This window comes from Thalassophryne amazonica, chromosome 15, assembly GCF_902500255.1.
Source record: "Thalassophryne amazonica chromosome 15, fThaAma1.1, whole genome shotgun sequence".
In the NCBI taxonomy this organism is placed as follows: Eukaryota; Metazoa; Chordata; class Actinopteri; order Batrachoidiformes; family Batrachoididae; genus Thalassophryne; species Thalassophryne amazonica.
This window is the reverse complement of record NC_047117.1, coordinates 83,267,411-83,280,244: the sequence shown is the minus strand read 5'-3', so window position 1 is coordinate 83,280,244 and position 12,834 is coordinate 83,267,411. Positions and strand designations below refer to the sequence as shown.

General features: G+C 43.4%; 1 protein-coding gene across 4 annotated transcripts in view; it reads left to right on the top strand.

The window, feature by feature from the left end:
- The window catches only part of si:dkey-237i9.1 (SEC14-like protein 1), a 90,419-nt gene that overhangs the window by 55,719 nt on the left and 21,866 nt on the right, over window positions 1–12,834 (top strand). For 2 of the 4 annotated variants that reach the window (XM_034187414.1, XM_034187415.1), the window contains exons 1-6: window positions 5,036–5,185; window positions 5,478–5,609; window positions 9,455–9,583; window positions 11,697–11,970; window positions 12,231–12,340; window positions 12,569–12,758. In XM_034187414.1, the coding sequence (XP_034043305.1) occupies window positions 5,060–5,185; window positions 5,478–5,609; window positions 9,455–9,583; window positions 11,697–11,970; window positions 12,231–12,340; window positions 12,569–12,758 (961 nt within the window). In that variant the 5' untranslated portion in view covers window positions 5,036–5,059. Of the gene's footprint in view, window positions 1–5,035; window positions 5,186–5,473; window positions 5,610–9,454; window positions 9,584–11,696; window positions 11,971–12,230; window positions 12,341–12,568; window positions 12,759–12,834 lie in introns of those variants that run through there. The other 2 variants (XM_034187417.1, XM_034187416.1) reach the window with 2 other exon arrangements.

Sequence of the window (12,834 nt, the reverse complement as noted above, 5' to 3'; positions counted from 1 at the left end):
CTTTTTTACCCACAAAAAAGAAACCTGCACCCATCGGGGAGGTGGAATTCCGGATCAACCCGGCAGCTAACGAGTCCCGGATGTAGGTCTCCATTGATTCGCGCTCAGGCCGTGAGAGGTTGTACAGCCTATGGACGGGAACTCACTGCCCGAACCAAATCAATGGCACAATCATACGGGCGGTGGGGGGAAGAGTGAGAGCCAGATCCTTGCTGAACACGTCGACAAGGTGTGGTACTCCACCGGCACCGTCCCCAGATTGGGCGGGACTCTGACCTCCTCCCTAGCCTGGGAGCCGGGAGGAACCGAGGAACCTAGACACACCCGATGGCAGGTTTCGCTCCACTGAACCACTACCCCGGACGGCCAATCAATCCGGGGATTGTGCTTCAACATCCAGGGAAATCCTAAAATCACACGGGAGGTGGCCGGAGTCACAAAAACTCGATCACCTCCCGGTGATTTCCTGACACCACCAGAGTTACAGGTGGTGTCTTATGCGTGATTGGAGGGAGTAGGGAGCCATCTAGTGCTCGAACCTGCACAGGCGAGGTAAGCGCCACCAGAGGGAGCCCTATCTCCCTGGCCCATCTGCTGTCCAACAGATTCCCCTCAGAGCCCGTGTCCACCAGTGCTGGGGCCTTCAGGGTTGATTCCTCATAAAAGATCGTAACTGGGAGTCGTGTAGCAATGTGGGTGTGTCCCACGTGAATGTCTCGGCCCACCCTACCCAGTCTCTAGGGGCGGCGTTGGTGTTTAACCGCTCGGGGCAGTCTCTTACGTGGTGCTCTATCGAGCCACAAACAAAACAAGCTCCGTGGGCCCGCCTCCTCTGTGCATCTGGTGCCCTAAATGTTGCCCTACTCGGTCCATAGCTTCGTCAGCAGGGGGAGCTGTGGCCCCACGGAGCGCAGGGGCCGTGGAGCGTGGGGAAGGCGGAGCGCGGTCGGAACCGGAAGGCTGAGGGACGGCGCGTGCCCGGCCACGCCCTTCGTCTCGTTCCCGCCGACGTTCTTCTAACCGGTTGTCTAACCGTATGACAAGATCGATGAGCCCATCTAAATCCCGCGGTTCGTCCTTAGCCACCAGGTGCTCCTTAAGAACAAATGACAGTCCGTTTACAAAGGCGGCGCGGAGGGCAGTGCTATTCCAGCTGGACCTCGCAGCCGCGATGCGGAAGTCGACTGCATAGGCAGCTGCGCTCCGACGCCCCTGTCTCATCGACAGTAGCACGGTTGAAGCGGTTTCTCTCCTCTATTAGGGTGATCGAACACGGTTCTGAACTCCCTCACAAACCCATCATATGTCAGAAGGAGCCGTGAATTCTGCTCCCAGAGCGCTGTAGTCCAAGCGCGTGCCTCGCCGCGAAGCAGGTTTATTACATAAGCTACCTTACTAGCATCGGTCGCGTACATGACTGGACGCTGTGCGAAGACGAGCGAACACTGCATAAGAAAATCTGCTCACGTCTCCACACAGCCTCCGTACGGCTCTGGGGGCTTATGTAAGCTTCAGGGGAAGGTGGGAGGGGTCGTTCAACGACCAGTGGAACGTTGCGTTACGCACAGGTCGACGGGAGGGAGAGCCGCAGCGGCGCCCGGGGGGCGCGCTTCCACTTGTGCGGCGAGAGCCTCCACCCTGCGGTTCAGGAGGACGTCTGCTCGGTCATTAAATCCAACCGAGTCGTGAAAGGTGAGGATCCGCTGCAACTCACCGATCACCCCTCCCTAGGACGCCTGCGCGCCCTGTTCTTCCATTGGCCGTTCAACAGCTGGTTGACGCCCCTTGGGATCCATGACGCTGGCCGAGATATCCTGTGTGAAAGTGTTGGAACACGGACCCACAACAGGGGGCGCAAATGAACGGACAATGGAGGAGTCAAATAACACTGTTTTTACTGTTGTGAAACAGGCACAAACAAACACAGCCAATTACAATATTGAAATGAGTCCAATTACAACGGTGTCGTGTGGGCAGGCTCGACGATAGGAGACGTCTGTCCAAGTCGAACCGGAACCAACCCGATTGTCCCTCTGCCTACCGAACCCCCGGGAATACTGGAGCCGCCAAGTCCCGAACTCCAGGTGGCCACTGCCTCCGCTCGTCGGATCCGGTTACTGCTGGCAAGGAACAGAAACAGTCAGGTGTGGGTGCGGCTGCACCCAGCACAACGGAGGGTGGAGTATTCCACCTCCACCTCTCGTCAACAACAATAAAGGAATGTAGGAAGGTGAGTACTTATCCAAGAGTTGTCCAGTTAGTCAGCTATCCTACAAACAATCCACAAGAATTACAACTGTAATTAATAGCACGTTTGGGGCGGAGATTGTTACCTCTTTGATAGGGCGATATCTCGGCAATGAGGTGGAGATGCCGTCCTGCTGATATACCTCCCTGTTGAGTGGAATCAGCTGTCTCAGGTGATGGGTGACAGCTGTCACCCTGGCTGCTTCTGTGAGGCGGCAGCGCCCTCCGGTGCCTGGAGCCCGCACTCCAGGCAGGGTGCCCTCTGGTGGTGGTGGGCCAGCAGTACCTCCTCTTCAGCGGGCCCACACAACACCAGCACTGGAATCCATATAAAAATGAAAATGATCAACATGATAAACAGTGCCATTATACAACTCAATGCATATGTTAGATAAATAACACTTTCTTGATTATACTACATAATAATTAATACAAATCCCGCTTTTGCGGGATTGTTGGTCTCGAGCACGATCCGTGGCCACAGCGCTGACTGCAAAGAAAGTGCTGCTCGCCTTTTTCTCCAGATTTCGAGCCTGGAGCCAGAGCAGCGCTGAGCTTAACTTTATGTGGTGTGATCGTTTTAGGACAATGGAATTGATAATTACAACTGTAGTGTTGTCATTCCCTTCGCCCCGTGCTGCAATCAGGTTGTGTCGTCTCCATTCGTTTGTTACAATAAAATAAATAAAGAAATACATTTTTAAAATAAAGAAATCTGAAAAATTAGGAGTGTCTTATTAATTGAGCGAGCAAAATCCACGTCAAGAATTATTGACGTGAAAAGAGAATACAGTGGTCCCTCGCTATAACACGGTTCACCTTTCGTGCCTCGCCGTTTCGCGGATTTCTTTAGTCCAATTTTGCATGCCTTTTTTTTTACAGTACATTGTGGTCTGCATGTCTTGTTTTATAAGAATCTTCTCTCGCCCCATATGAAAAAAGAGCGCCAACAAACTACTCTTAACTGTGTTTGTCACTCGGAAAAAGACACCTGCAACGAGGTTTGATTGGAAAAAGACGCGACAGTGGTGCAGCGCCAGGACGAAGAGGTGCGGTCAGAGGAACTGTGAAATACTGGTCAGTCACTATTAATAATTTCTTATGTGTCCAACCTCGTAGGTTGATCGTTAAAATTAAATTTGTTAGTTCTAAAAGCCATCATAATTATTTATAGCAAAAACATTCTATTTTTTATTTGGCAAACAAATGTTTGGGCCTGAAAGCAGTTTGGTCTTATTTTTCTACTAAGGTTTGAACTTTGAGGAGTGTTTACACATGAGAGAAAAGTGAGAAAATGTTCATGCCTGATTGAGAAAAGTGTATAAAGTGGATTTACAGGGTTTTTACAGCTGTAAAACGACTATAATAATTGTAAAAAAATAAGGCTGACTACGTCGCAGACTTCGCTTTTTGCGGACTATTTTAGATTGTAACTCCCGCGATAAACGAGGGACCACTGTAACACTTTTTTGATTATACTACAAAACAATTAATACGACAGCCGCTTTTGACACTCTATTGGCACGCGTGATTGGTGAAGTTCTTTTTCTTTGCCGTCTTCCTGGCTTCCATGTCGTAAAATGAGGATGTGTCTGAAGCGGAGTCTGAATATTTATGGGCGTGTTTATTATAATTACAATTGTTTTCACCCGCCGCATTTATCAAGGTCACGTCAGGCGTACGCCGGAAATGGGCAGGTGCGCACTGCTTGATACTTGTCACAGCAAACTTTGGTGTATTTCAGATTTACTCCGTAAATTTACGCCACAAGTGCGCACACTTTGATACATGAGGCCCAGTGTACGTTCAAAAAAAAAAAAAACACGTCGGACTCGTGGTTTCTGGAAGCAAAACGTAAACAGGAAGCTTTTTTTTCCCCCAAACTTTATTTACATTGCTTATTTTTACAAAAACTCTTGATGGGAGGACACCAAGTTTAAAAAATAATACAAGACTTTACAGTGAGTTGAAGAGTAAGGGGGAAAATGAAACAGAAGTGCTCTCCCAAAGAGATGATCACTGTTTTATGCTCTCTCCGGTGTTTGCACATGCGCAGTGCGAGAGGTTGGGGTAAATCAGCTCGTAGACGCTTTGTAGCGCTGCTTCAACAGCATGATACTCTCACGAGGGTCCCCGACCAGAATAATCAAACAGGTTTGATTTTCATCCAACCATACGATTGCCGATCAGGAGGTGGTTGTGAGAGGTTAAACGCAGCTCATTACTCCATGTATACTACACGAAGCAGGACACACAATTAAGCTGAATCTCGGCGCGATCCAAAAAATTCTCGTACGAGTGAAAAATTGGCTGAAAGAGGGCCAAAACTTGCACAGTGTAAGCCCAGCTTTAGCTGAAGTGGGAAGTTTTAAACAATGGTCAGCTAAAAGAGCTTTTGTTTGTAATCACTCTTGAGTTCTTCATAAAGTTTATTAAATTTTCACCTTTTCTATATCTTCAGTCTACTGTAGTTCAGTGCTTCTTTTTGGCCTATGTCTAATTTTGTGCCAATGTTTTAGGCACATTGTTTCTTTGTAGGAGTACCCACCAACTCAGTAACACAAGAACAGTGGCAGATGGTCACATAATAATAAAATGGTTATTATTTTTCAGCATGACTCAGTTTTGTACTGTATGATGCTATGCAGGACCCAGTATAGCCATGTGTTTTACCACCTCTGTGGACATGAAATATTATCTTGCCGAAATAAAACTTTTAACTGAAAATAACGTATGTTTTCTCAGCTTATAAGTGTTTCTGACAAATCTCTACGTCTCCCCCCTTTCAGGCCTACGAGCGCCGGTTCCCCACATGCCACCTTATTCCCATGTTTGTCGCGAGCGATGTGATGAACGAAGAGAGCAGCGAGGATGGATCCACTCACAAAATAGAGCGGCGCTGTGCACTGGATGTGGATGCTCCACCCTTCTTAAACGGGTATGCACATGTGGGATAATGATTGTATTTTACAGTGTGAGAACATTCATCCTTTGCTATAATTGATCTTCAAATTTTATTTCTTTTTCTTGGGTTGTCAATTTTTTATTACCAGGTAACCTTTTTTAAGTGCAACTCAGTGCATGCTTTTTATTTCTCTGCTTATTTAGGCTTCATTCAGCATAAATAGGTGTGTGTGTGTGTGTGTGTGTGGTGTGTGTGTGTGTGTGTGTGTGTGTGTGTGTGTGTGTGTGTGTGTGTGTGTGTGTGTGTGTGTGTGTGTGATTTACAGATTGCAGGCGTGGATTATGTCTACTTCATCCAGAAAAACACGATTAACCGAAAGGAGAGGACGCTGCACATCGAGTCTCATAATGAGACGTTCTCCAATAGGGTGATCATCCTTGAGACTTGCTGCTATTCGGTTAGTAGCAAAGAGCAATGTGCCTTTTAATGTCAGCTACGTTCCAAAGGAAGCTTATCGTACATGGATATATTTTTAAATTCACATAGGAAGGAGTTAAAATCAAACCCCGACCTTGACAGTTTTTGTGACCCAAAACTGCATTTACATAATCAAAGGCAAATATGCAAACACACTCCTTCAGTAAATTGAGTGTTCAGCTCCTGAATAGTAAGATGTTTGCAGCTGCCCATATTCATGTTTGTGTCTCCCCTAATCTCATCCTTTCACAAAAAGCAATCTGCTCGCACTGGGCGTTGTGCCAGCTGTCTCAGCCCTTTTGTAGTGAATAATTATCTGGTCACCTTACATCTACTTGAAGTCTAAAATTCCCATCTGAAACCAACAGGGATGCAAAGAATAACATTCACCAGGGGTGTTCAGTTAGAATTGATATTTCCAGTTTGAGATAATAACCCATCCAAGGTTCCCAAACATAATAATGTCAAACCTGATTTAGTTACATATCTGCTGAAGTAGTTTCGTAGTTGTTTTTCTGAATTATCAGCTCTTTAATTTGGGATTTTTTTTTTCGTGCATTGTTATGTGTAATTTTTGTTGTTGCCATTTCTTCTTCTTTTTTGCACTTTGATTCCTGGAAAAGTTCCATATAAACACTTCCAATTTATTAATGTGTGTAATTTTTCAGTGTATAGATCACACTAGAGTATAAATCGCATGATCTTCCAAACTATAGTAAATAAACCGTGAGTTATACCATATGGCCAGAGAATATTTGGCACATGACCAAGATGTTAGCGACGACTTTCCCTCCCAGTGTGATTGGTACGAGTCATCTGAGTCTCTCGCAGTAACCGTTTGTTTTGACACAGAGTTGTACCAGCAGTTCCCAAGGATCTTCTGGAGAGACCAAGTACTGAAGATGTCCACGTACTGGTTTAAGACATTTTTTGTGTCATATCCTTTGTATGTGTGTGTGTCCAGCCTGGAGAGTTGAACATGCGAAACCAGCCTGATTGAACTCACCTACAGAACACAGTTCTGTGCATTACATGGCTCACTGTGACTTCAGATCCACGAATGGATGTTCCCTGAGTTAATAAGGTCAACGACTTCGTATTAGCCTTGAGCCAACTGCAATACTGAATTTAGGTGCAAGGCCACACAAGAGTTCTCATTATGTGAGTTAGCGCAGTATGTTAACAGATAAGGAAAGGGATGAACAGCTCAATTCAGCCCGAGATAATGGACTTGATTAAGGATAAAACATTCAGCTTACTGCAGTAGAACTACTGGTATAATGGCTTCTGATAAGTACGTAAGCATTCAATTTGACTTGCTAGTCGGGTTTCCATTACCCTCCAAATGGCGCAAATTGATGTAATGAATTGAAACTATGCTTATGGAAACAAGTATTTTTCAAACTCTCAAATATTGCAGAAATGTTTTATGATGGAATGAGGTGGTTTTTCAGATGATTGGGAAAACACTTATTTTGAAATGCACCAATGGAAGTACTTCTTTCATTAGTACTGGTCACATTATGTACAGAATGTCACATGACATTTTAAAATCTTAGTCTTAGTCTTGGTCAGCTTTATTGTCATTTCTACAATACATCACAGACATATTGAGAACTGAAATACCTGATCTCTGGACTCCCTGACCTCACAAAGAAGGTATTAAAGAAATATAATAACAAAGTATAAGTATAAGTATCAAGTGTAGAAATGTAATAACAAAGTATAAGTATAAGTATCAAGTGTAGAAATGTAATAACAAAGTATAAGTATAAGTATCAAGTGTAGAAATATAATAACAAAGTATAAGTATCAAGTGTAGAATTGTAAACAAACAAATACTTGTAGTGCAAAGTGGTAGGACAACATTCAGCAGTAATGGATATGTGCAAATTCCATGACCAGAGCAAGAATATATACAGTTGTGATCATTGTGCAGAGAGTATTGTATGTATAAAGTGCAATATCTTCACAGCAGCTTAGGTTAGGGAGGTAGGGAATAGACGGGAGTGGAAAGTGAAACAGTCCAGTTTGTGTTTATGTGTGAGTGGAGGGCAACAGGGGAAAAGGGGGCAAAGCAGGGAGGGAGTTGAGTGACCTGACAGCCTGGTGGAAAAAGCTGTCTCTCAGCCGGCTGGTCTTGGCCTGGAGACTGCACAGTCTCCTCCCCGACGGCAGCAGGCTGAAGAGACTATGTAATGGTCTATGTAATGTAACTATGTAATGTAATGTAAAATGCACAAAGTTGTACGTGTGTATGGAATAAGCATGGTGAAGCCTGTTAAACGATATAAAAGATGACATTACAGCAATATTGGATTAAAAAATGGCAAAAAAAAAGAAGAAACGGCACTATTTAGTGGGAATTAATGTGCCATCACCATATCTGTAGGATTTACAGTTCTCGTGAGAGCCTTGCTAGAATGACAGTTATCATGACAACACAGAAATCAGCAGTCGCTTGCCATTAGTTAACAGAAACGCTGTCATTTGCCCTTCTGCTTTGTTGACATTCTGAAAACATCGTTAAACCTTTGCACAACTCTGTAATGAAAACCCAGATATTGACCAGTTTGATGCTCCTGTAACAGGAATCAAAATTATTTCAATTTCAATTCAATTCAGTTTCAATTGAATTAGCTTATAATGCGCCAAGTCACAGCAAAAGCCGTCTCAAGGCGCCTTCCATGAAACAATTCAACATAAAATTTAAATAAATAATTAAAAATTAATTTTAAAAAATTCAAATACATAATTAAAAACAGAAGTAAAAGAATAAAACAGATTAAAAAATAAAAATATTCATTAAGAAAGAGAATAAAAATGGGTTTTCAGTCTTGACTTAAAAATGTCCACGGGACTCTGACTGCCTCACAGTCGCAGGAAGGCTTGCAGGCAGGTTTACTCACACGGCACAGACTGAGAGGAACACATGGTTAAATTAAAGCACGATCCTCCCGCTCTCCCTCCCCTTAGTCTCACTGGTCCATGCTCCACCTGTTCCTTCTCTTTCTTCAGTCAGTGTCAGTAATTTTCGATCCCTGTCACCCGGCACAAGCCCATCCATCAGGTTTGGAGCTACACTTTTTGGCCAGTTCTTCTGGGTTCAGCCGTCCCTTTCATGGCCAGCTCCTGGTTTCTTGCGCAGGGCCTGGTGGTTAGTCTCTGCTAGCTGGACTTGAAGTCCTTGTGTGTTTTGGATCATGCTGTCTTCCATGTTGTGAAGTGTCTCTTATTTTTGTAACATGTCTCTCAAACACTCGTCTTCTACCAGATTGAAGACTACCAGACTGATGTGAAGACCTATATTTTTGTGCCTAAGCTGGTCCTGCCGCAGCTGTAGACAGTCGGTCATCCTCATCCAAACAGTGCTGACCTCACTTCCATCATGTGGATATAACGCCCTATAAAAAGATTTATAAAGGAAACATGAACAATAATTAAACTTTTTTTTAAATTCAGCTATAACCCCTGCTGTTCTGCAGAATATGCTGATCATTAAATAGAAGACAATTGTGCTACATTTTGTCCTAAGGTGACAGTCTAATTAATGTAACCGCACACTGGCATTAAGCCCTTGTGTGTTTGTGAGTTGTGCTTTTCTGCGTCAAACTGTTTGTGTGTAAACGGCTGGCAGATTTTGATGTGGACAGGCTGACACGTACTCCCACTCATAGTGCACAGCGTGAAAATTGCTCTGTGTGCGTCATCAACTTCTGACACCGGGTGTGGGGTTGCTATAGAAACATGGCCATCTTTTTCCTGAATGTGTGTACAGTATATAGAGAATTTTTTGTTTGTTTGTTTCTGTGTGTATGTGTACAGGTCCACCCAGACAATGAGGACTGGACATGTTTTGAGCAGACTGCCAGCCTGGACATCAAGTCCTTCTTTGGCTTTGAGAGCACAGTGGAAAAGATTGCCATGAAGCAGTATGCCAGCAGTATAAAAAAGGTATGTATGTGGTATTACACAAAATCACACACTGAAATTCCTGCAGTATTTTAAACACTCCAGCATTTGTCCAACAGACGTGCACACATTTTTTCCTGTATGTGTGTACGCGCAGATGCATGGACAACTTCAAGACAAAAGAACAGCATATTTTCCAACTACTCATCGCTTCCTTCTCACATTCAGCATAATGCGGGCTTTATGCATGAACTGACTCGATGTGTTCTGTGCAACAAACAGGCTCGGTGTTCAAAAGTTGCTGAATCATGAGTCATTTTTTGCTGTAACAGTATAATTGGGCTTTTAAATGCAGGATTGGACAGAATCACTGCAGTGGGTGTTGATGCCTTGTTAGAATTGTACATTCCATCTTTCAGTTCATGCAAGTATTCTTACCATTGTACTCATTGTCATTTGTGTCATATGAAATGCATGTACAGTACTTACAGTAGTGTTCAGAATAATAGTAGTGCTATGTGACTAAAAAGATTAATCCAGGTTTTGAGTACATTTCTTATTGTTACATGGGAAACAAGGTACCAGTAGATTGAGTAGATTCTCACAAATCGAACAAGACCAAGCATTCATGATATGCACACTCTTAAGGCTATGAAATTGGGCTATTAGTAAAAAAAAAAAAAAAGTAGAAAAGGGGGTGTTCACAATAATAGTAGCATCTGCTGTTGATGCTACAAATTCAAAACTATTATGTTCAAGCTGCTTTTTTAGCAATCCTGTGAATTACTAAACTAGTATTTAGTTGTATAACCACAGTTTTTCATGATTTCTTCACATCTGCGAGGCATTAATTTTGTTGGTTTGGAACCAAGATTTTGCTTGGTTACTAGTGTGCTTGGGGTCATTGTCTTGTTGAAACACCCATTTCAAGGGCATGTCCTCTTCAGCATAAGGCAACATGTCCTCTTCAAGTATTTTGACATATCCAAACTGATCCATGATACCTGGTATGCGATATATAGGCCCAACACCATAGTAGGAGAAACATGCCCATATCATGATGCTTGCACCACCATGCTTCACTGTCTTCACTGTGAACTGTGGCTTGAATTCAGAGTTTGGGGGTCGTCTCACAAACTGTCTGCAGCCCTTGGACCCAAAAACAACAATTTTACTCTCATCAGTCCACAAAATATTCCTCCATTTCTCTTTAGGCCAGTTGATGTGTTCTTTGGCAAATTGTAACCTCTTCTGCACGTCTTTTATTTAACAGAGGGACTTTGCGGGGGATTCTTGCAAATAAATTAGCTTCACACAGGCGTCTTCTAACTGTCACAGCACTTACAGGTAACTCCAAACTGTCTTTGATCATCCTGGAGCTGATCAATGGGTGAGCCTTTGCCATTCTGGTTATTCTTCTATCCATTTTGATGGTTGTTTTCCATTTTCTTCCATGCGTCTCTGTTTTTTTTTTTTTTTTTTTTTCCATTTTAAAGCATTGGAGATCATTGTAGATGAACAGCCTATAATTTTTTGCACCTGCGTATAAGTTTTCCCCTCTCCAATTAACTTTTTAATCAAACTACGCTGTTCTTCTGAACAATGTCTTGAATGTCCCATTTTCCTCAGGCTTTCAAAGAGAAAAGCATGTTCAACAGGTGCTGGCTTCATCCTTAAATAGGGGACACCTGATTCACACCTGTTTGTTCCACAAAACTGACGAACTCACTGACTGAATGCCACACTACTATTATTGTGAACACCCCCTTTTCTACTTTTTTTACTCATAGCCCAAAGAGTGTGCATATCATGAATGCTTGGTCTTGTTGGATTTGTGAGAATCTACTGAATCTACTGGTACCTTGTTTCAAATGTAACAATAAGAAATATGCTCAAAACCTGGATTAATCTTTTTAGTCACATAGCACTACTATTATTCTGAACACTACTGTAAGTAATGCAAAAAGCAAGATACAATATGCATCAATGGCTTCATCTTTCCAAGTCCAGAATGCCACACCTCGACATTTCCTCTTTTCTGATTTACTTATAGTGTTTACTAAAACAGTCTGTGACAGTTCTGTGCATTCATGACCTCTTCTGCTGGTGTTGGGAAAACGTCCATTTGACTTGTTGTCATAATTGTCGCTTCCAGGGAAAGGAGATCATTGAGTTCTACCTGAAGGAACTTGAAGATGAGGGCATTACTCACGTGCCACGCTGGACTCCTTCTTCTGTTCCCTTTACTCCCAGCCAGCCAACCAGCCTCCCCATCAGCCCGGCTAACCTTCCCAAACTCTCAGTCACTCCGGCCATTTCTATCCCGCTGCCTGCCAGTGTCAAGGACAGCGCCATTCAGGATGTCAAGCAGGAGAACAGCGTGCTTCTGGCAGATAGTTTAGGAGACTTGCTGGCTGGGACACCTGAAGGTCTGTACCCGCACACGGTGCCTGTTCTTCAGTATGTTTCTAGTAAAACAAAGTAGCAAATGAGAAAGAAAAAAAAAAAGAAAGGAAAAAAAAAACCCTACAATAAGAGTAAAATTGGAAGAGTAAGTACAGAGCACACACCTTTGCCAACTGAATAATCACCTTCAACAACTGACAGAGAAGATTAGTTAGATTTAGTTTCAGTTACAGTTATGCTTGACATAATGATTACCTTTGGGTGTTATATTTGTTTGGTACAGACAAACTGGATGCAGATTATATCAAACGTTACCTTGGAGACCTCACCCCCTTGCAGGAGAGCTGTCTAATCAGACTTCGCAAATGGCTGCAGGAAACACACAAAGGAAAGGTAATATTACTGTTTGTAATATTGACATAAAACTGTTCATTTTGAGGTACGTCATCCAAAAGTACTTTCAAAACTTCTCTGCCTGTAAATGTTAATTTTATTTTGAATTGCATGGCTGTTGACGGTGTGTTTGGGGAAACTGGTAACTAGCTTTTACATTTTTACATTGCTTCTATTACATTATTAACATATGAACTTCCCTCTAAATGTCATCTGCTTATAATCTAGATCCCAAAGGATGAGCACATCCTGCGCTTCTTACGTGCCAGGGACTTCAACATAGATAAGGCTCGGGAGACCCTGTGCCAATCACTGACCTGGAGGAAGCAGCACCAGGTGGACTACCTGTTGGAGACCTGGACCGCACCACAGGTCCTCCAGGACTACTACACCGGGGGCTGGCACCACCACGATAGAGGTAGGCTCAGATGAACAGGAACAGACGTGCCACTGCTCATATGATTAATGCAAACCACCTGACAGCTGGACCTACT